The 24,262-nt window shown below is 43.0% G+C and overlaps 1 protein-coding gene across 2 annotated transcripts in view; it reads right to left on the bottom strand.

The window, feature by feature from the left end:
• raf1a (Raf-1 proto-oncogene, serine/threonine kinase a) overlaps positions 1 to 24,262 on the bottom strand; it is a 44,328-nt gene that overhangs the window by 11,268 nt on the left and 8,798 nt on the right. Inside the window, exons 3-17 of one of the 2 annotated variants that reach the window (XM_021615557.2) lie at positions 21,844 to 22,070; positions 21,340 to 21,452; positions 20,893 to 20,995; positions 20,640 to 20,797; positions 18,356 to 18,448; positions 17,002 to 17,155; positions 16,438 to 16,557; positions 16,241 to 16,283; positions 16,018 to 16,127; positions 15,746 to 15,863; positions 15,424 to 15,508; positions 15,089 to 15,265; positions 14,839 to 14,885; positions 13,967 to 14,085; positions 13,623 to 13,754 (exon numbers count right to left, since the gene is read on the bottom strand). In XM_021615557.2, the coding sequence (XP_021471232.1) occupies positions 13,623 to 13,754; positions 13,967 to 14,085; positions 14,839 to 14,885; positions 15,089 to 15,265; positions 15,424 to 15,508; positions 15,746 to 15,863; positions 16,018 to 16,127; positions 16,241 to 16,283; positions 16,438 to 16,557; positions 17,002 to 17,155; positions 18,356 to 18,448; positions 20,640 to 20,797; positions 20,893 to 20,995; positions 21,340 to 21,452; positions 21,844 to 22,044 (1,773 nt within the window). In that variant the 5' untranslated portion in view covers positions 22,045 to 22,070. The remainder of the gene's footprint in view (positions 1 to 13,622; positions 13,755 to 13,966; positions 14,086 to 14,838; positions 14,886 to 15,088; positions 15,266 to 15,423; positions 15,509 to 15,745; positions 15,864 to 16,017; positions 16,128 to 16,240; positions 16,284 to 16,437; positions 16,558 to 17,001; positions 17,156 to 18,355; positions 18,449 to 20,639; positions 20,798 to 20,892; positions 20,996 to 21,339; positions 21,453 to 21,843; positions 22,071 to 24,262) is intronic. The other variant, XM_021615558.2, reaches the window with a different exon arrangement.

Raw genomic sequence — 24,262 nt, 5'->3', positions numbered from 1 at the left:
GGGATTCCTGGTAGTGCATTCTGATGAAGATCATCAAAGGTAAGTGAATATTTATAATGCTATTTCTGACTTCTGTTGACTCCACAACATGGCGGATATCTGTATGGCTTGTTTTTGTGTCGGAGCGCTGTACTCAGATTATTGCATGGTGTGCTTTTTTCGTAAAACAAAATTGAAATCAGACACAACGGTTGCATTAAGGAGATGTGGATGTAAATTTCCATGCATAACACTTGTATCTTTTAGCAATGTTTATTATGAGTATTTCTGTAAATTGACGTGGCTCTCTGCAAAATCACCGGATGTTTTGGAACTACTGAAAACAACACGCTAATGTACACAGATTTTTTTATATAAATATTAACTTTATCGAGCAAAACATACATGTATTGTGTAACATGAAGTCCTATGAGTGTCATCTGATGAAGATCATCAAAGGTTAGTGTTTCATTTTCTATCTATTTCTGCTTTTTGTGACTCCTCTCTTTGGATGGAAAAATGGCTGTGATTTTCTGTGACTAGGTGCCGACCTAACATAATCGTTTGGTGTGCTTTCGTCGTAAAGCCTTTTTGAAAATCGGAAACTGTGGCTGGATTTACAACAAGTTTATCTTTAAAATTGTGTAAAATATTTGTATGTTTGAGGAATTTTAATTATGGGATTTCTGTTGTTATGAATTTGGCGCCCTGCAATTTCACTGGCTGTTGGCGAGGTGGGACGCTACCGGATTTGAGTTTCCTTGCATTAAAGTCCCCGGCCACTAGGAGCACCGCCTCTGGATGAGCGTTTTCCTGCTTATGGCCATGTACAGCTCATTGAGTGTGGTCTTAGTGCCAGCATTGGTTTGTGGTGGTATATAGACAACTATGAAAAATACAGATGAAAACTCTTGGTAAATAGTGTCATCTACAGTTTATCATAGTCTACCTCAGGCAAGCAAAAAACTTGAGATCTTTGATTTCGTGCACCAGCTGTTGTTTACAAATATACACAGACGCTGCTGTTCTATCCTGCCAAAAAAAGCTTAAAACCTGCCAGCTGTATGTTATTCATGTCGTCATTCAGCCACGACTCTGAAACGTAAGATGCTCAACATGCTCTGCTGACACCTACTGTGATGGTTCGGGCCTAAACTACACAAAAACAACACACTATGGAACACAAATATTTATCTCATCCTGGAATATACAAGGTCTGAGGTCATCTGCCTTTGGCCTATAGAGCAGAAACCCAGACTTCATCAAAGAAATTGGAATTACAGACATTGTCATCCTACAAGAAACATGGTATAAAGGAGAGGGACCCACTGGTTGCCCTAAAGGTTACAGAGAGCTGGTAGTCCCATCCAACTACCAGGTGTGAAACAAGGAAGTGACTCAGGAGGTATGCTAATTTGGTATAGAGCAGATTTAACCCACTCTATTAAATTAGTCAAAACAGGAACATTTTATATCTGGCTAGAAATTAATAAGGAAATTCTCTCAACAGAGAAAAATGTCCTCATGTGTGCTACCTATACCCTCTAATAGAATCCCCATACTTTGAACTATGACAGTTTCTCCATCCTATAGGGGGAGATGAACAATTCCCAGGCTCAGGGACATGTCGCAACCTAAATACCAGAACTGGACAAGAACCCAACACACTTTACACACGGGGGGACAAACACCTACCTGGAGATGACAGCATTCTCTCCCCTATATGCCTCTCATGACACAACTACCACAACATAACAAACAAAGACGGGTCACAACTCCTGCAGCTCTGTCGGACGCTGGGTACTAGAGGTTGACCGATTAATTGGAATGGCCGATTAATTAGGGCCGATTTCAAGTTTTCATAACAATCGGAAATTGGTATTTTTGGACACCGATTTGGACGATTTAAAAAACACCTTTATTTTTCATCTTTATTTACCTAGACAAGTCAGTTAAGAACACATTCTTATTTTCAATGACAGCCTAGGAACGGTGGGTTAACTGCCTCGTTCAGGGGCAGAACAATAGATTTTTACCTTGTCAGCTCGGGGGATTCAATCTTGCAACCTTACAGTTAACTAGTCCAACGCTCTAACCACCTGATTACATTGTACTCCACGAGGAGACTGCCTGTTACGCGAATGTAGTAAGCCAAGGTAAGTTGCTAGCTAGCATTAAACTTATCTTATAAAAAACAATCAATCATAATCACTAGTTAACTACACATGGTTGATGACTATTACTAGTTTATCTAGCATGTCCTGCATTGCATATAATCGATGCTCCAATGTGTCCCTAACCATAAACATCAATGCCTTTCTTAAAATCAATACACAGAAGTATATATTTTTAAACCTGCATATTTAGCTAAAAGAAATCCAGGTTAGCAGGCAATATTAACCAGGTGAAATTGTGTCACTTCTCTTGCGTTCATTGCACGGACAGTCAGTGTATATGCAACAGTTTAGGCCGCCTAATTTGCCAGAATTTTACGTAATTATGACATAACATTGAAGGTTGTACAATGTAACAGGAATATTTAGACTTATGGTTGCCACCCGTTAGATAAAATACGGAACAGTTCCGTATTTCACTGAAAGAATAAACGTCTTGTTTTCGAGATGATAGTTTCCGGATTCTGCCATATTAATGACCTAAGGCTCGTATTTCTGTGTGTTATCATGTTATAACTAAGTCTATGATTTGATAGAGCAGTCTGACTGAGCGATGGTAGGCAGCAGCAGGCTCGTAAGCATTCATTCAAACAGCACTTTCGTCCGTTTGCCAGCAGCTGTTTATGACTTCAAGCCTATCAACTCCCAAGATTAGGCTGGTGTAACCGATGTGAAATGGCTAGCTAGTTAGCGGGGTGCGCGCTAATACCATTTCAAATGTTACTCGCTCTGAGACTTGGAGTAGTTGTTCCCCTTGCTATATGCATGGGTAACGCTGCGTCGAGGGTGGCTGTTGTCGTTGTGTTCCTGTTTCGAGCCCAGGTAGGAGCGAGGAGAGGGACGGAAGCTATACTGTTACACTGGCAATACTAAAGTGCCTTTAAGAACATCCAATAGTCAAAGGTATATGAAATACAAATGGTATAGAGAGAAATAGTCCTATAATTGCCATAATAACTACAACCTAAAACTTCTTACCTGGGAATATTGAAGACTCATGTTAAAAAGGAACCCCCTGCTTTCATATGTTCTCATGTTCTGAGCAAGGAACTTAAACGTTAGCTTTCTTACAAGGCACATATTAAACTTTTACTTCTCCAACACTTTGTTTTTGCATTATTTATACCAAATTGAACAGGTTTCATGATTTATTTGAGGCTAAATTGATTTTATTGATGTATTATATTAAGTTAAAATAAGTGTTCATTCAGTATTGTTGTAATTGTCATTATTACAAATAAGTATATATTTTTTAAACAAATAACATTTAAAAATACATTTAAAAAAAAAAAAATAGGCCGATTAAATCGGTATCGGCGTTGAACAATCATAAAAATCGGTCGACCTCTAGTATGTACATAATCAATGGTAGGCTTCGAGGGGACTCCTATTGTAGGTACACTTATAGCTCATCTCGTGACCTGGGCCCTGACAGTAAATCTCAGTAAGACAAATATAATGGTGTTGCAAAAAAGGTTTAGTTGCCAGGACCACAAAAACAAATTCCATCTAGACACCATTGCCCTAGAGCACACAAAAAACAATACATACCTCGGCCTAAACATCAGCACCACAGGTAACTTCCACAAAGATGTGAACGATCTGAGAGACAAGGCAAGAAGGACCTTCTATGCCATCAAAAGGAACATAAAATTCAACATACCAATTAGGATCTGGCAAAAAAATACTTTCAGTTATAGAACCCTTTGTCCTTTATGGTTGTGAGGTCTGGGGGTCCGCTCACCAACCAAGAATTCACAAAATGGGACAAACACCAAATTGAGACTATGCATGCAGAATTCTGCAAAGATATCCTCCGTGTACAATGTGAAACACCAAATAATTCATGCAGAGCAGAATTAGGCCGATAACTGCTAATTATCAAAATACAGAAAAAAAGAGACATTAAATTCTACAACCACCTAAAAGGAAGCGATTCCCAAACATTCCATAACAAAGCCATCACCTATAGAGAAATTAACCTGGAGAAGAGCCCCCTAAGAAAGCTGGTCCTGGGGCTCTGTTCACAAACACAAACAGACCCCACAGAGCACCAGGACAGCAACACAATTAGACCCAACCAAATCATGAGAAAACAAAAAAATAATTACTTGACACATTGGAAAGGATTTACAAAAAAACTAGAATGCTATTTGGCCCTAAACAGAGAGTACAGTTGCAGAATACCTGACCACTGACTGACCCAAAATTAAGTAAATCTTTAACTATGTACAGACTCAGTGAGCTTAGCCTTGCTATTGAGAAAGGCAGCCCTGGCTCTCAAGAGAAGACATGCTATGTGCACAATTTCCACAAAATGGGGTGGAAACTGAGCTGCACTTCCTAACCTCCTGCCAAATGTATGACCATATTAGTGACATATTTCCCTCAGATTACACAGACCCACAAAGAATTCGAAAACAAATCCAATTTTGATAAACTCCCATATCTATTGGGTGAAATACCACAGTGTGCCATCACAGCAGCAATATTTGTGACCTGTTGCCACAAGAAAAGGGCAACCACTGAAGAACAAACACCATTGTAAATACAACCTAGTGTGCACTGGGAGTCGGGAAGCAAGTTCAGGGAGTGAATCATTTAATAAATAAATGAAAACATAATTCAAAACAAGAAACACGAACAACGCAGACATGAAACAAACAGAAACAGTAATGCCTGGGGAAGGAACCAAAGGGAGTGACATATATAGGGAAGGTAATCAGGGAAGAGATGGAGTCCAGGTGAGTCTAATGACACGCTGATGTGCGTAACGATGGTGACAGGTGTGCACCATAATGAGCAGCCTGGTGACCTAGAGGCCGGAGAGGGAGCATATGTGACAGCGCGTGGCTCCAACAGCAAGACGCTGACCAAAATGACAATCACGGGGATTAGGAGCGGACACCTCTGCTGAGGCGCGGGAAACCTGTCAGTCCGGCTGAGGCGTAAGAGCCTGATGAGCCAGCTGAGACCTCCCCGGTTACCTCGGTCGAGGCCTGGGAGCCAGTCGATGCCGCTGAGGCCCGGGAGCCAGTCGATGCCGCTGAGGCCCGGGAGCCAGTCGATGCCGCTGAGGCCTGGGAGCCAGTCGATGCCGCTGAGGCCTGGGAGCCAGTCGATGCCGCTGAGGCGTGGGAGCTAGTCGATCCCGCTGAGGCCTGGGAGCCAGTCGATCCCGCTGAGGCCTGGGAGCCAGTCGATCCCGCTGAGGCCTGGGAGCCAGTCGATCCCGCTGAGGTATGGAAACCCGTCGAGCCAGCTAAGGCAGGGGAATCCTTTGAGGCATGGGAAGCCGACAACCTGGCTAAGTCCTCCCCGGTTCTGACACCCGGACCCGACATCACCTTCAACAGGAAACTAAAAAAAACTCCCTGATGCTTCCCTTTGGTGAGGCGTTATTCTGTAACATGTGCGCTGGGAGTCAGGAAGCAAGTTCAGGGAGTGAATCATTTAAAAAATAATTGAAAACATAATAAGAAACACGAACAACGCAGACATGAAACAATAACGCCTGGGGAAGGAACCAAAGGGAGTGACATATATAGGGAAGGTAATCAGGGAAGTGATGGAATCCAGGTGAGTCTAATGACGCACTGATGCGCCATAACAAGCAGCCTGGTGACGTAGAGGACAGAGAGGGAGCACACGTGACACCTATATTTACAGTGCCTTGTGAAAGTATTCGACCCCTTTGAACTTTGCGACCTTTTGCCACATTTCAGGCTTCAAACATAAAGATATCAAACTATTTTTTGGTGAAGAATCAACAACAAGTGGGACACAATCATGAAGTGGAACGACATTTATTGGATATTTAAAACTTTTTTAACAAATCAAAAACTGAAAAATTGGGCGTGCAAAATTATTCAGCCCCTTTACTTTCAGTGCAGCAAACTCTCTCCAGAAGTTCAGTGAGGATCTCTGAATGATTAATTATTATAAATACAATCCACCTGTGTGTAATCAAGTCTCCGTATAAATGCACCTGCACTGTGATAGTCTCAGAGGTCCGTTAAAAGCGCAGAGAGCATCATGAAGAACAAGGAACACACCAGGCAGGTCCGAGATACTGTTGTGAAGAAGTTTAAAGCCGGATTTGGATACAAAAAGATTTCCCAAGCTTTAAACATCCCAAGGAGCACTGTGCAAGCGATAATATTGAAATGGAAGGAGTATCAGACCACTGCAAATCTACCAAGACCTGGCCGTCCCTCTAAACTTTCAGCTCATACAAGGAGAAGACTGATCAGCGATGCAGCCAAGAGGCCCATGATCACTCTGGATGAACTGCAGAGATCTACAGCTGAGGTGGGAGACTCTGTCCATAGGACAACAATCAGTCGTATATTGCACAAATCTGGCCTTTATGGAAGAGTGGCAAGAAGAAAGCCATTTCTTAAAGATATCCATAAAAAGTGTCGTTTAAAGTTTGCCACAAGCCACCTGGGAGACACACCAAACATGTGGAAGAAGGTGGTCTGGTCAGATGAAACCAAAATTGAACTTTTTGGCAACAATGCAAAACGTTATGTTTGGCGTAAAAGCAACACACCATCCCCACTGTCAAACATGGTGGTGGCAGCATCATGGTTTGGGCCTGCTTTTCTTCAGCAGGGACAGGGAAGATGGTTAAAATTGATGGGAAGATGGATGGAGCCAAATACAGGACCATTCTGGAAGAAAACCTGATGGAGTCAGTCTGCAAAAGACCTGAGACTGGGACGGAGATTTGTCTTCCAACAAGACAATGATCCAAAACATAAAGCAAAATCTACAATGGAATGGTTCAAAAATAAACATATCCAGGTGTTAGAATGGCCAAGTCAAAGTCCAGACCTGAATCCAATCGAGAATCTGTGGAAAGAACTGAAAACTGCTGTTCACAAATGCTCTCCATCCAACCTCACTGAGCTCGAGCTGTTTTGCAAGGAGGAATGGGAAAAAAAATTCAGTCTCTCGATGTGCAAATCTGATAGAGACATACCCCAAGCGACTTACAGCTGTAATCGCAGCAAAAGGTGGCGCTACAAAATATTAACTTAAGGGGGCTGAATAATTTTGCACGCCCAATTTTTCAGTTTTTGATTTGTTAAAAAAGTTTGAAATATCCAATAAATGTCGTTCCACTTCATGATTGTGTCCCACTTGTTGTTGATTCTTCACAAAAAAATACAGTCTTATATCTTTATGTTTGAAGCCTGAAATGTGGCAAAAGGTCGCAAAGTTCAAGGGGGGCGAATACTTTCGCAAGGCACTGTATGTTTATATAGACTGTACTGTACATATAGACTGACATTTGAAATGTCTTTATTTTTTGGGGACTTTTGTGAGTGTAATGTTTACTGTACATTTTTTATTATATATTTCACTTGCTTTGGCAATGTAAACATATGTTTCCCATGCCAATAAAGCCCCTTAAATTGAATAGAGAGAGAGAGAGAACAACTTGTTTGATGCAGATTGTAAAATTATAATGATAAGAATTATATTATTATAAGAAAACTTAGAACACTATCCAACCAAAAGCACAGAGACCCAAATAATGGTGTATTACGCCTTCATTACTGAGACTCTATAAATGTACACTCAGAACCAAAAAAGCACAGTAAGCAGCTGACACTAATTGAGGAGTCCATAAACACACACAACTTCCGGCAAAATTGGAAAAAACGACAAAAAAAATCTAAACAAGAGGTAAAAGCAATACAAAATGGTGACATATGGACAACCAATTTTAAAACACTCTACAACACCGTTCAAATTGACACAAATGCAGAACAACGCCAAATTCATGAGAAGTTGAATGGATTAGAAAAAGCTATAAAGGACAATCAAAATCCACTGGACTCCCCAATTACTAACCAGGAGCTCTATACCTGATGGCATTCTAAATGAGATGCTCAAACTCACTAGTGCAAAATTTTAAATTGGCTATTATTAAAACTGTTTAACTTGATCCTGAGTGTAGGTTATTTCCCTGACATCTGGAATCAAGGACTCAAGGACTCATAACCCCAATCTTTAAGAACGGAGACAAATTTGACCCAAACAATTACAGAGGCATTTGTGTGAACAGTAACCTGGGGAAGGTTTTCTGTAGTATTATAAATGTAAGAGTTTTAAACTTCCATAATAAGCACAATGTCTTGAGTAAAAGCCAAATTGGATTTATACCAAAACATCGCACAACTGATCATATTTACACCCTACACACCCTGATAGATAAACATGTCCACCAAAATATACGCTTGCTTTATCGACTTCCAAAAAGCATTTGATTCTATTTGGCATTCAGGACTGTTCTACAAAGTTATTGAAAGTGGTGTAGGGGGTAAAACATATGACATAATTAAATCAATGTATACTGGCAATACGTGCAGCATTAAAATTGGTAAGAAAATAACATAATTCTTTAACCAGGTGTGGCGCCTTCGCCAGGGTTGCAATCTGAGTACTGCACTCTTCAATATTTACATTAACGAATTGTCCAGAGGAAAACTACAAACAATGCATGCAGGGCAGAATTAGGCCAATATCAATTAATAATAAAAACTCAAAAAAATTAAGTTTTGGAAACATCTAAAATCCAGCGACCCCCTCTCATATCATCACCAAGCCCTGCGATGCCAAAAGCTGAGCAAAGAGTTCACAAACCTGTTCTACTAACGCACTGAAGCCTCAGGACCAGAACATCCAATCAATCAGGATAAACCAAATTACAACACAGTCAAAACAAAACTATATTGCTTATTGGGAAACACAAACACAAAGCAAAATGCAGTGCTATCTGGCCCTAAATCGACAGTACACTGTGGCTAAATATTTGACCATGGTTACTGATCAAAACCTTAGAAAAACCTTGACAAAGTACAGGCTCAGAGAGCACAGCCTTGCCACTGAGAAGGGTAGACACAGGAAAACCTGGCTCCCTGAAGAGGAAAGGCTGTGCAAACACTGCACAACAGCAGAACCTGAGCTGCAGTTCCTGACAAAATGTAAAAAATATAAAACAATTAGAGAGTGTCATTTTCCCAAATTTGAAACCCTTATTCAAGGTTTTAAAAGACCTCTCTGATGAGGATAGGCTACCCGTCCTGTTGGGGGAGGACGCAGAGAGCTGTGGGTTGGCAGCGCACTACATTGCTGCCTGCCATAAAATGAGGGACAGTGTCTGACAGACCAATCAACCTGCACATGTTCTCTACTATATACTTATTGTTAAATGTATAGTTACTTTGACATTTGGTTTTTGTTGTTACTGTTGTCCCATTGACAATTTGATTCTCATTTTTATTTATATTGTAAATATCCAAAATAAGCTTTGGCAATATGTACATTGTCACGTCATGCCAATAAAGAGAATTGAATGAGAGCGAGAGAGAGCGAGAGAGTGAGAGAATGTGGTCACTGCACAAAAGAGAAGTTGAGACAGAGATGCACTTCCTCCTCCATTGCAAAAAAATATTATCCAGCAAGAGTCATTCTTTGAACAACTGGCCCTGTCCCACCTCACTCAAGCAGGTCCAGCGGTTCCTCAGGTTTGCCCATTTTTACAGGCGCTTTATATGCAAATTTGGTGCGGTGGCAGCGCCTCTCACAGTCCTAACCCACAAGTCGCAGACCCGTGTTTGCTGGACCCCTGAGTCTGACAGGGTATTCATGGAGCTCAAAGGACCCATCATCGTTCATCCTACTCTGACTTGTCCCTTTGTGGTGGAGGTGGATGCCTCGGACACCGGAGCAGAGGCGGTCCTTTCATAGAGGAACGAGGAGTAGATGGAACTGCACCCATGTAGGCAACCGGGAGCTCTTGGCAGTTAAGTGGGCTCTTGAGGGGTGGAGACACTGGTTGGAGCGGGCACCTCATCCTTTCGTGATCTGGACGGACCATAAGAACTTGGTCTTCATTCAATAAGGTTGAACGCTCGCCAGGCGGGCTGTTTTTTAACAGGTTCGATTTCACACTAGCCTATCGCCAGGGATCCAAGAATCAGAAGGCAAACACCTTGTTCTGCCAACACGATGTCTCTAACGAGGAGAAGGACCCTGAGCCCATCCATGCCCAGCTCACGCATTGTGGTCCCTGTGATATGGAGTATTGAGACCACGGTCTGACAAGCCCAGACCTGAGAACCTTACCCCGGTGGGGGACCCACTAACAGACTTGAAAAGCCTGGTCCCAAGTACTACAATGGGGTCACTCCTAAATTAACTGGGCATCCAGGTGTTAATCGGACACTGGAGTTCCTGAGATGGAAATTCTGGTGGCCCAACATGATGGAAGACGTGAAAACGTGTTTCATCTGTGCCCAAAGCAAGTCTTCGCGTCAGCAACCGGAGGTTGCTCCAACCTCTGCCCATCCCAGGTCTCATCTGTCTGTAGACTTTATCGCTTGGTTACCTCCATCTCAAGGGCTGGTGGTCATCGATCGGTTCTCCAAGGCAGCCCTTTTCATCGCCTTACCCAAATTGCTTTCAGCGAAGGAGACCGCTGATCTTGCTGAAGTCTATCGACTACACAGACTTCCCCAGGACCTTGTCTCAGATTGTGGGCCCCAGTTTGTCACACGGTATAGGAAGGCCTTCTGCTCCCTGTTGGGAGCACCGGTGAGTCTCTCCTCGGGGTTCCACCCTCAGTCTAATGGGCAAACTGAGCGGGCCAACCAGGAGCTGGAGAAGTTCCTGCGCTGCTTTGTCTCCACTCAGGGCAGCAACTGGAGCAAGTTCCTCGTCTGGGCGGAGTATGCTCATAACACACTGCCAATCCTCCTTGTTCCGCTCCTCTGCCCGACACCAACATCAGGCAACCCGGCACCTCGGACCGGGTCAAAGGGTGCGGCTATCCCCCCGTGATCTTCCCTTAAATGTGGACTCGTGGAAGCTCGCTCCATTTGACCATTCAAGATCCTGAGTCGCATCAACCCGGTCACCTATCATCTCCAGCCTCCCAGGTCTGAGGGTCTGTCCGTCCTTTCATGTCTCCCATTTCAAGCTGGTAAAGACCAGTCCATTATCTCCCCCCACACCTGCTCCTCTGCCCCCTCGACTTGTGGATGGCCACGTGGGCCTACACGGTCCGGCGTCTGGAGGCTCGTCAGGGCCGAGGGACCCTGCAGTACCTGGTGGACTGGAAGGGCTACAGTCCCGAGGAGTGAGCGTGGCTACTAGCCCGTGACATCCTGGATCTGGGTCTTGTTAGAGACTTTAACCTCTTGAAGCTAGGGGGCACTATTTTTATGTTTGGAAAAATAACGTTCCCAAAGTAAATGGCCTATTTCTCAGGACACTCTAAAGAAGAAAACACTCTAAAGTTTCCAAAACTGTCAAAATATTGTCTGTGAGTATAACAGAACTGATATTGCAGGCGAAACCCTGAGGAAAATCCAATCAGGAAGTGCCTCTTATTTTGAAACCCTTCTGTTCCTATGCATGCCTATCCTCCATTTAAAGGGATATCAACCAGATTCTTTTTTCTATGGCTTCCCTAAGGTGTCAGTCTTTAGACATAGTTTCAGGCTTTTATTTTGAAAAATGAGCGTGAAAGATCACATTGCGTAAGTGGATAGGTGGGGGCTCTCAGAGTTAGTTTTTGCTCTACAGAGTAAAGCTGCCATTGTTCCTCCCGCTGTTATTGAAAAACCTACACACTCGGTTGATATATTATCGAATATATATATTTTAAAAACTACCTGAGGAATGATTATAAAAAAACGTTTGACATGTTTCTGTGGACATTATGAAGATTTGGAATTTCCATCTGCGTTGTCGTGACCGCTCTTTCCTGTGGATTTCTGAACATAACAAGACAAACAAACATAGTTATTTTGGGTATAAAAATAATCTTTATGGAACAAAAGGAACATTTGTTGAGTAACTGGGAGTCTCGTGAGTGAAAACATCTGCAGATCATCAAAGGTAAACGGTTAATTTGATTGCTTTTCTGATTTTGGGGAATTGTTTTCTGTGGTCCTTTGCAGAAGCTTGAATTGTTTACTGTGTGCATTTGTTTCCTGAGCAAATTTCAGAGATTTAGTGTTTGTTGTTTTTTAAAGTGTACTGTGATCCTGTGGCTACAGTTTCTCAGTAAAATATTAGGTTATCCTTAACCACGGATTCCTCGTCTGGTCTCTTCTCTGCACCTGGGTCCAACCTTACAGCTGCTGAGTTCAAAAACAGCCCATCACTTGAATATCGTTGCTTTAACTTCCAACATCCGGTGAAATTGCAGAGTGCAAAATTCTAAAATACTATATTCAAATTTTTTACATTCTTGAAAATATATGTATTATACATCAAAATAAAGCTTAACTTCTTGTTAATCCAGCCGCTGTGTCAGATTTCAAAAATGCTTTACGGCGAAAGCACACCATGCGATTATCTGAGGACAGCGCCCCACATACAAACACATGAAAATCATTTTTCAACCAGGCAGTTGCGACACAAAAGTCAGAAATAGTGATATAATTAATGCCTTACCTTTGAAGATCTTCTGTTGGCACTCCAAAATGTCCCAAAAACATCACAAATGGTAATTTTGTTCGATAATGTCCTTCTTTATGTCCCAAAAATGTCAATTTATTTGGTGCATTTGATTCAGAAATACACCGGTTTCAACTCGCCCAACATGTTTAAAAAGTATCTAAGTTACCTGTAAACTTGGTCCAAACAATGTTCCTAATCCAACCTCCGGTACCCTACAACGTAAATAATCAATCAAATTTAAGACGGAATAAACTGTTTCTAATACCGGATAAAAAACAAAGTGGAGCACGCTCCTGTTCACGCGCACCAAAACAGTAGAGCCTACCTGGAGTGACACTTACAATGAATAGGACTACTTCTTAATTTCTCAAAAGAAAAACATCAACCAATTTCTAAAGACTGTTGACATCTAGTGGAAGCCATAGGAACTGCAACCAGGTTCCTAATAATAAGGGTATCCCATAGAAACCCATTGGAAAATCCTATGTCCTCAATTTTGTTTTCCCCTGGATGGTTTGTCCTCTGGGTTTCGCCTGCCAAATCAGTTCTGTTTTCTCTCAGACATTATTTTAACAGTTTTAGAAACTTTAGAGTGTTTTCGATCCAAATCTACCAATTATATGCATATCCTAGCTTCTGGGCCTGAGTAACAGGCAGTTTACTTTGGGCACGCTTTTCTTCCCAGATGTCAAAATACTGCCCCCTACCCCAGAGAGGTTCAAATCAGTACACGTGCGAGCACTCTCTCGCTGTCTCTCTCTCTCCATACAACAAACAAACCCCCACTCAGACAGTCAGCCAGCCAGTGACACAGAGCCCATCTACCCCTCTGACACCCACACACTGGAACCCAGGCCAGGGAAATACAGACCACGTGGCTTAAACTGTGTCCTACAATCCAAGTTATATTTGATATGTTAAACACAGCAGGGGAGGTCAAAGTACCATGGTTTTAGAGATGGTTATGTGGCAGGCTGCATTTACCTGGTCTCTGTTGGCTATCTGTGAGTATGGCAGCTCTCCTGTCATCAGCTCATAGAGGACAACACCGTAAGAGTATACGTCAGACTGGAAACTATAGGGCATATTGTCCTGCATCCGTATAACCTCTGGAGCCTGAGAACAGAGGATGGAACAAACAAACATGACTAAATTGATTTAATTTACAATTCCGGGAACCATAATTAGTAAATCTGAAAACCATAAGGAATCAACTTCTCATAGGGGTCTGATGGGTGGTAGCTTCTGTTTCATTTTGTGTCATTTTCAACAGTCAAGTCAAACACACAAGAAACGCACAATTCACTTTTCCATGTCCTGTTACTGACCATCCACAGTATGGACCCTGAAGGTTGCTCCACCTGGTGAGAACCACTCCACCTGGCTTTGACTGTGGCCAGACCAAAGTCACCAATCTTCACCGTCAGGCCCTCGTGTAGGAAGATATCTGTACTGCTGTCAAGGAGGCAGAGCTGTGGCAGAGACAGCTGAGTCTGTGGAAAAAAACTACATATCTGAGCTCATACATCATTTGTCTAATGTCAAGCCGACATTTTTTTCTATTCAATTTTGTCACAAGAGTGATTGAGCATGAAAGAGTATGAAAAAAAGGCTGTGGTGTAAAAAGTATCAGAAGAGTACCTTAATAGAAAATGACTCTAGTAAAAGTGAAATTCACCCAGTAAAATACTATTTGAGTAAATGTCTAGAAGTAATTGGTTTTTAAATATACTTAAGTATCAAAAGTAAATGTAATTGCTAAAATATACTTAAGTATCAAAAGTGTAAATAATTTCAAATTCCTTATATAAAGCAAACCAGACTGCGTTATTTTTTATTTACGGATAGCCAGGGGCATGGTCCAACACTCAGACATCATTTACAAATGAAGCATGTGTTTAGTGAGCCTGCCAAATTAGAGGCAGTAGGGATGACCAGGGATGTTCTCTTGATAAGTGTGTAAATTTGATTATTTTTCTGTCCTGCTAAGCATTCAACATGTAACAAGTACTTTTGGTTGTCAGGGAAAATGTATGGAGTAAAAAGTACTCCATTTCCTTTAGGAATTATTGTGAAGTACAACTAAAAGTTGTCAAAAATATAAATATTAAAGTAAAGTACAGATACCCCAAAAAACTACTCAAGTAGTACTTTCAAGTATTTTTTACTTAAGTACTTTACACGACTGAGAAAAGGATACTGTTTGATTTCATGTCCCGGTGGATGATGTTTTTAGCGTGCAAATAGCTGAAAGAGAAATACAGTGAAATTGTATTTTAGGATATTCAGTTGCATGTTAAAAAAAATGAAAGGGGGAAAAAAAGATATCCTTCTAAAGCTATCACCCTTCTATAGCGTCAATCTTAAGTTAGCATCCTTGTAAAACTAGCATCCCTATACAGCTAGCAATAATACCATTCTACACCTAAGCTGCTTGGGTATGGACTCACTCCATGCCCTGAGCTGTCTGCCTGGCGATGTCTATGAGCTGGAACATCTGTAAGTTGGTCTCCTGGACGTGGAGGTGTTTATAGAGGCTGCTGCCTTCACACCACTGTGTCACGATGGCCAGGTTGTCCTTCGTCATGTAGCCCATGAACAATAGGATGTTGACGTGTCGTGTTTTCCTGTGGTGAAAGAGAGAGAGAGAGATAATGCTGCATGAAGATAATCTACCAATAATAAACACATTATAGAGTCAACTTATTGCTCTCTCTAAAGTGAATACCCTGAATGCAATATGGGCATCACTATAGTCCTCTTCACCACTCTCACCCTCTCTTACCTTAGCACAGCCACCTCGTTTCTAAAGGCCTGGAACTGTTCCGGTGTGGGGTCAATCACCTTTAGGATCTTCACTGCTACGTCACCTACAACAGACCAAACCACATGGTAAAGGAACTTCCTTAGCTGCGGTGTGGCCATCTTGTCTCAACAAACTACACGACAGAAGCGAATCGCCAAGTAGACTAGACTCAGCACAAGTGTTACACTCCGTGGGGGGTGGTTAGAAGAAACAGCCTACAAACAGACCAAGTCTTTACAAGAAGCGTGTTTATCCAGAAGCGTGTTTATCCAGAAGCGTGTTTATCCAGAAGCGTGCTCACCATGCCATTTCCCTTTGTACACCGTTCCGAAGGAGCCTGAGCCGATACGGGAGTGCAGCACCACTTCACTGGCCTCGATCTCCCAGTAGTAACTAGAGTCTCGCTTGTCCCTCGGACGCTGGAGGAGGACAGCCAATATAAGTCCACATTCTCTATATTCAGTAGACATTACATACAATACACGTATGCAGTTATTCCTAGGAATTCAAAGTACTCTTAAGATGCTATTAACTCACAGGCACTGTACAAACTACAAGCGCTGTCTCGCTTACAATTTTGTGTTTCTCTTGAGTGTTGAACGACGGAGCCCGTTCTCGTCTGTCTGGCGCTGGGGTTTTAGACTGTGACCAGCTTGTGGGACTCTGGCTGGGGGAACTCCCGTCTAGAGAGGGACGATGGCCAACGGTATTCAGCACACCAGGTTATGACAAAGTATTGTTATGGGATGTTATACATGTTTCCATTTAGCATAGCAGAAACTTTCAAAAATCTTACCGGAGTCATGATTACGCATTGCTTCGTGATTACGCATTGCCTCCTACGACAACAAACGAGAAAATATTCCGTCACATTTTTACAAATATCAAATGAACACTAATCATTCAACAGTTTGATAATTCAGTTCGACACAGACACTGTAAAAGCATGCCATGTTGTTCATCACACAACACTCAGACACTCTGCCTCCTAACCTTGGCTGGGCTCTCTGAAGTCGCCTCAAGAAAAGAGTTGGAGAAGCGAACAATACCTACTCTCCTCTTCAGCCAGAAGCGCCTGCACCAGGAGCTAGGGTAGGCATTCAGGCAATCTAGCTACTCCCAATCAGGGCACGACACAGTGGGACAGTGAGGACAGGGAAGGAAAGGGAGACAGAGTGAAGGAAGGTAAGGGAGGAGAGAAAGAGTGCTACCTGGGTGTTCAATTTTGTGGGCATATTAGACAGCATTCAAGTTATAATTTTTCCAAATACACCCGGGTATGGAGACATAAAAAACAAATCAGAAAATAATACAGTAAGTGCAGAATATAGAAAGTGATATCGAACACAATCAAGAAAATCATGGAAAGTAAACATGCAAGATGGAGTACTTAATAGAAAACATAAGGGGGGAGGACGGTAGACAGAAGTGAGGCAGAGGAGGATGGTAGGGATTCCTGGCGTGTAAAGAAGGGCCAGATCGGGCAGGGAGGTTATTTTCAGAATTGTTGCCTGGACATCCAGGAGTCCCCTGGGGGCCCCCGTGGTGTGTTGTTACCTCAATCATGCTGCTGTCGACAGGCAGGGTGGTGCTGACCATGTGGACGTTGGGCGTGGAGGTGGATCGCTGCCTCTGGGACAGAGTGATCCCTGTGGGTGGGTAGGGGGCCGTGTAGTTGAAGGCGTGAGGGGTTGAGTAGCGGTGCAGAGAGCTAGGGGGTGAACACAGGGGGAACATCAGGCTTAGGAGTTGGGATACCACCTTGGCTTGTGCGAGCCGGTACGGCTCCTATGAGCATCTCCTGTTTCAGTATTGTGAGGCAGCTTGATGTAGTTAAGTACACCCCCTGGACAGGGAAGCTAGTATATCACAGGCCCCCCTGGACAGGACACTAGTCTATCGCTTGCCATGACAATTTTTGGGGATTATCAAAAGATCAAAATAGTATTATTATTATGATTGAATAATTACTATTGTTGTTTTTGTAAGTCTTAGATAGTTCTCAGACAGATGCCATTGAGGTGCTCTGCGGATGCTTAGACATTCTACATACACCCTCAGTTCTTGTTAGGGAAAACTTCACACATAAGAACATTCGGAAACTTCTTCAAATTAGTCTCACAGGGTTGTGGTGGATGGCAGCTTGTCACTTTCATTTCTGCCATGTTGCGTCATTTTTGCCAGACTTCACCCTGGTACACTTCTGCCAGACAGTCTCTTGTACTGTATTGTCGGTTGCTGGTGAAAGTGGCACCCCATGTGAGTGATGTACCACAACAGCGCTTATTATTGTATTACACCACACTTCTTATTGTGTAAAGCACTCTGAGAAATAATCCCCTTTTTTGGCCAAAACAGAAATTGGTTTCGAAAGAGCAATTTAGACTGTTCTGCAAAGAAACAACTTGATACTGTGTGTGAGCTACTTTGGCGATCGGAGTGCTTTTAAACGGTTTTAAATGCTTCTGAAACCACGGGCTCTTTTCACGCCTCTGGTTACATCAGCCCCCTGGACAGGGAAAGCTTCATAAAGCTGGAGACGTAATCAAAAACAGGCTTTAATTCAGTTTGAGGCACAAGTTAAGGTGCTTTACAACTTACAGCTGCATCAGCTGAGGGCCAGTCAAGCATGACAACCAAAGAACCCTTAGCATTTGACCACCATTAACTCCAAGAGCCAAAGTACTTACCTCAACTTACTGTACTGTAGTTAAATAAATGACTACCACACGCAACCCTTAGTCGATGTTAAATAGTAAGTCAATAGGAAGACTTTTACTGAACATCTGTAGTTGTCTGCTGTATTGCTGCCCTTAACCTTGCTCACAGTGTTATGGTGAAAGTGGTCCATGGGGCCAATATCACTCATGGATCAGAGGTTATAGGTCAGGAGCAGGAGGGGTGGCCGTACCTGCTAGGGAATCGGGATAGTGATTCTCTCATTCGTCGAGATGTAAGAGGAGGAAGAGATGGACCCCCACTTTCACCTGGTGTAGGGAACAACCTAGAGAGAGAGAACAAGAGACAGAAACAGAGAGAAACAGTTGAAGTCAGAAGTTTACACACACCTGAGCCAAATACATTTAAACTCAGTTTTTCACAATTCCTGACATTTAATCAGAGTAGAAATTCCCTGTCTTAGGTCAGGTAGGATCACCACCTTATCTTAAGAATGTTTAATGTCAGAATAATAGTAGAGAGAATTATTTATTTCAGCTTTTATTTCTTTCATCACATCCTCAGTGGGTCAGAAGTTTACATACACTAAATTAGTATTTGGTAGCATTGCCTTTACATTTTTTAACTTGGGTCAAACGTGTCAGTGGTAGCCTTCCAAAAGCTTCCCTCAATAAGTTGGCTGAATTTTGGCCCATTCCTCCCGACAGAGCTGTTGTAACTTACTCAGGATTGTAGGCCTCCTTGCTCGCACATGCTTTTTCAGTTCTGCCCACAGATTTTCTATGGGATTGAGGTCAGGGCTTTGTGATGGTCACTCCAATACCTTGACTTTGTTGTCCTTAAGCCATTTTGCCACAACTTTGGAAGTATGCTAGGGGTCATTGTCCATTTGAGACCAAGCTTTGAGTTCCTGACTGATGTCTTGAGATGTTGCTTCAATATATCCACACAATTTTCCTCCTCATGATGCCATCTATTTTGTGAAGTGCACCAGTCCTCCTGCAGCAAAGCACCCTCACAACATGATGCTGTCTCCCCCGTGCTTCACGGTTGGGATGGTGTTCTTCGGCTTGCAAGCCTCCCCCTTTTTCCTCCAAACATAACAATGGTCATTATGGCCAAACAGTTCTAGATTTGTTTCATCAGACCAGAGGACATTTCTCCAAAAAGTACAATCTTTGTCCCCATGTGCACTTCCTTGCTGAGCGGCCTTTCAGGTTATGTCGATACAGGACTCGTTTTACTGTGGATATAGATACCTTTGTATCCGTTTCCTCCAGCATCTTCACAAGGTCCTTTGCTGTTGTTCTGGGATTGATTTGCACTTTTCGCACCAAAGTACGTTCATCTCTAGGAGACAGATCGTGTCTCCTTCCTGAGCGGTATGACGGCTGTGTGGCCCCATGGTGTTTATACTTGCATACTATTGTTTGTACAGATGAACGTGGCACCTTCAGGCGTTTGGAAATTGCTCCCAAGGATGAACCAGACTTGTGGAGGTCTACAATTTATTTTCTGTGGTCTTGGCTGATTTCTTTTGATTTTCCCATGATGTCAAGCAAAGAGGCACTGAGTTTGAAGGTAGGCCTTGAAATACATCCATAGGTACATCAAATGATGTCAATTAGCCTATCAGAAGCTGCTAAAGCCATGACATCATTTTCTGGAATTTTCCAAGCTGTTTAAAGGCACAGTCAACTTAGTGTATGTAAACTTCTGACCCACTGGAATTGTGATACAGTGAAGTATAAGTGAAATAATCTGTCTGTAAACAATTGTTGGAAAATTTACTTGTGTCACGCACAAAGTAGATCTGCCAAAACTATAGTTTGTTAACAATACATTTTGTGGAGTGGTTGAAAAACTAGTTTTAATGACTCCAACCTAAGTGTATGTAAACTTCCGACTTCAACTGTAGATCTGTTGAAAATACTTCAGGATAAAGAAAGCACCATGGAAGGTTGCCAGATAAAATGAGTTATGTATCCCTTCATTGCCAGTGATAGCCATCTATACATGCTTACTGTTGAAATATGGAGTTGCATGCAAAACAATTCTCTATTTCCAGTGCCTGTATGCAAAACAATTCTCTATTTCCAGTGCCTGTATGCAAAACAATTCTCTATTTCCAGTGCCTGTATGCAAAACAATTCTCTATTTCCAGTGCCTGTATGCAAAACTGGGTCCCTATGAACTACTCTACTACATAAACCATATCAACAGAGGTTACACTTTATCCTGACAACACTGTTCTCATCAATTGGAGGTTTCCTTTGTAGAACATGTCATTTGTATCTATTTGTTCTGAACAGCTATCAACAATGCAGACTGTGAGAGCAGTACATTCATTTATCCCCTATGCTTTAATGTTCATAGCATCCTTTATTCACCGATTGATATATAGTTGTACTTAACATTCATATTGTTTTGTAAGTGTTCTGGCTATTCAATACAAACAGTTGGGTGTTGGCAGACTTTTTGTTTTGCTCTGCACAGTAAGAGGAGAGGAGACTTACAGGAGCTGTCTGATGTTGCTCCAATCCACACACATGGTGGGCACTTTGGTGCTGCAATGCTCATGGAATTTGTAGCCGCATGTTTGGCAACGGAAACCGTTCAAAAGGAACTTCTGGCATATATCGCAGAAGGCCAACTTAAGAAATGTTTTCCGAACCTGAAAGTTAAAGAGGAGAATTAAGTACTTGTTTATTTTCCAGTCAATAGTAACGGCCTGGGTGGATGGTGTAAAATTATGTATGGGCCACTTACAAAGTTGTGCGTCGTCAAGGGGACATGATCTAACACTTCCACCAGCAGTTCTTCCCCAATTAGTGAGGTAGAGTCGGTATTCCAATCCATACGTGACTTTTTACTGTTAGGAAAGGGACATGACACATTTAGTAAGGTAACACCTACTGGAGACTACAGACCAAGACAAGAATAGGTCATTCAATACGTCTTAACCTGAAAGGTGGAATAGCTGTAGAAAGCTTTTTGCAGAAAAGTTTAACCACGTGGCTGAAAAAAAAAATGGTATAAGTTTCCCCTAACCACAGATCTAGGATCAGATTGTCCCACTCTCAATCCTAGCTTTAAATATTAGGCGGGTGAAATAATATCTGACCCTGTGTCAGTGGTTAGGGATAACTGTCACTGACACTGCGGAGAGAGCCAGTGACACCACTCTGATCTCCCTCTCCAGTGCCTAGTGCATACCTCCTCTGTCCTGGGTGCAGTCTGAAGACAGCACAGCACTCCGGCTGCAGACCCCGCACCTTCAGCGCTTTGATCAGGCAGCTGTGCAGGGTCATACCTGGCCTCACGTTCACCTGGGGGACCACAACAAACACACTTAACAACAACAACACTTAACGTGACTAGTTAAAACACAAACATGTGCATAATACATTATATTTTGGGATAATGGGATGATTTGGGATAATGGTCGGTGTGTCTGTATGATGGTGACAATCAATTTAGGCAGCAATTTTCCACCAATAAACTGCCACACTTAGGTGACTCAGTTAATTAAGCACTCACTCAAAAACAACAGCAGTACAACAGTGTGTCTTTGTTGTTGTTGTTTCAGTAATCCCACTCACTCCCTGTCCTCTGAACTACTGTGTCCATGTGTCCAGTGTCTTTGGGTGTTTTGAAAGGCTCTTCAAATGAAATGTACCGTTAGTTACAACATTAATATTATTATTCTATTAGACTCACCACAGTGCGCTGCTGGTTGGGGAGGTAGACTCGGATGGTGCTGCTGGTCTTAGAGTCGGGGATCTTGCTGTCGTCTGAGGAGCGGCGCTGGTAGGGAAAGCCCTGAACCATGGTGGGGGAGAGGCAGGGGCCCTCGAAAACAGAGTCCTTCATTCCAAAGCCGTTGCTTAGGGTCTTCCACGCTCCCTGGAGGTGCTCCATCAGCAAACACTAGTGCCTTCAGGGCTCTGGGGACACAGAGAAATATCAGGCTACACTAGAGGTCAGCCAAGTCAGTAGACTGAACTAGGCAAGGTTTCTACACATGACACTGGATGACTCTGTTTAGAGCAAGTAAAGTTGTGTGAGGTTACATGTTGGGTGAGAAAATGTGTTTTGTGACAAAAATCGATATATTTATAAACGAATGGGTTTGAAATTCGAAATTGAGTATCCTGCCTATAATTAGCTCAGGTAGCAAATGCAAACCTTAAGGCAACGTTACTCATCATGCAAGCGTGGTTCACCAGCACATCTGCTACATATCAACACACACAAAACAAAGCACCTGCAAAGATTCAAAATCAAAGCACAAATTAAGAATTTATTTCCAAAATGCTATAATTGATCATATGTGTTTTTTTCACCAGAAATGAGCGCTTCATGTGTGTGTAACATACAGTTGAAGGCGGAAGTTTACATACACCTGAGCCAAATACATTTAAACTCAGTTTTTCACAATTCCTGACATTTAATCAGAGTGAAAAGTCCCCGTCTTAGGTCAGTTAGGATCACAAATGTATTTTAAGAATGTGAAATATCAGAATAGTAGAGAGAATTATTTATTTCAGCTTTTATTTCTTTCATCACATTTCCAGTGGGTCAGAAGTTGACATACTGTGGCAGACCAGGGGTTTTGGTCAAGACGTTTAACCAGATCAGACACGGACAGAGAAGAATTAGCTCAGTTTCCCTGTGTGCTGCCCTTCTGGCAGCTTTATGGGCCTTGCACAGCTGGTGAGCAATCCGTCCTTGATTACTCACCAGCTCCCAATCAGACCCAATTAGTCCTGGCTGGAGAGCCCGTCGAGACCTGGCACGTCCAGCAGATGGAGCCATCACCTCGTGATGTGTACTCCATCTGTCACCAGGCCTCGAGGAGTCTCCCCCTGGTGGCTGACCTGCTGTTCGCCACACAACCCCCCCTTAGCTCTGTTGGGGAGTGGACTGTCATAAGTCTCCCTTCTCGATAGGGCCTCCGCGTTTCCATGCTTCGCCCCTGACCTGTGCACAACAGAAAAAGAGAAGTGTTGAAGGGACAAGAACCACCTGGTGACCCGATTGTTCATGTCCTTTCCCCGGGCCAGCCAGACCAGGGGAGCATGGTCCGTGACCAGGGTGAAGTGGGGACCTAGCAGGTAATACTTGAGTGTCTAGCGCCCACTTCCCGGCTATTTCTTTTCCCTAGGCATCAGCTTTTCGCTGATGTACATGATGGGGTGCTCCTCCCCCTCATGTACCTGGGACAGAACGGCCCTAGTCCCGTATCACATGCGTCCGTCTGGACCACCATCGGCACCTGGAAATCAGGCGTTACCAGAATCGGATGGGAGCACAGCGCTTCTGTCTCGTCCGTCCATTTCACTGTTTTCGGGAGGCGGGCCCTGGTTATATCGGTGAGCTATAGCCGCAAAGTTGGGGAAAAACCGGCTATAGTATCCTGCCAGTCCCAGGAAGGACTTGACCTGTGACTTGGTGCGTGGAACGGACCAGTCAAGCACAGCGTGAACCTTCCTCTCCTGGGGCTTGACGTTCCCCCGTCCGATCAAATACCCCAGGTACTCCACCTCCTCGAACGCTAGCTTGGGGTTTGGAGAGCCCGTCGAGCCCGTCCAGCAGATTGAGCCATCGCCTCATGATGTATACTCCATCAGTCCTCGACGAGCCTTACCAGTCCTCGACGAGTCTCCTGCTGGTGGCTGACCTGCTGTACGCCACAATACGCTTAATTCATATTTGGTAGCATTGCCTTTCAAATATTTAACTTGAGTCAAATGCTTCAGGTAGCATTCCACAAGCTTCCCACACACAATAAGTTGAAGGTGAATTTTGGCCCATTCCTCCTGACAGAGATGGTGTAACTGAGTCAGGTTTGTAGACCGCCTTGCTCGCACACACCTTTTCAGGTCTGCCCACAGATTTTCTATAGGGTTGAGGTCAGAGCTTTGTGTTGGCAACTCCAATACCTTGACTTTGTTGTCCTTAAGCCATTTTGCCACAACTTTGGAAGTCATTTTCTGGAATTTTCCAAACTGTTTAAAGGCACAGTCAACTTAGTGTATGTAAACTTCTGACTCACTGGAATTGTGATACAGTGAATTATAAGTGAAATAATCTGTCTGAAAACAATTGTTGGAAAAATTACTTGTGTCACGCACAA

This window comes from Oncorhynchus mykiss, chromosome 9 (assembly GCF_013265735.2).
Source record: "Oncorhynchus mykiss isolate Arlee chromosome 9, USDA_OmykA_1.1, whole genome shotgun sequence".
NCBI classification, from domain to species: Eukaryota; Metazoa; Chordata; class Actinopteri; order Salmoniformes; family Salmonidae; genus Oncorhynchus; species Oncorhynchus mykiss.
The sequence above is the reverse complement of the archived record's forward strand: the minus strand, read 5'-3'. Positions and strand labels throughout refer to the sequence as shown.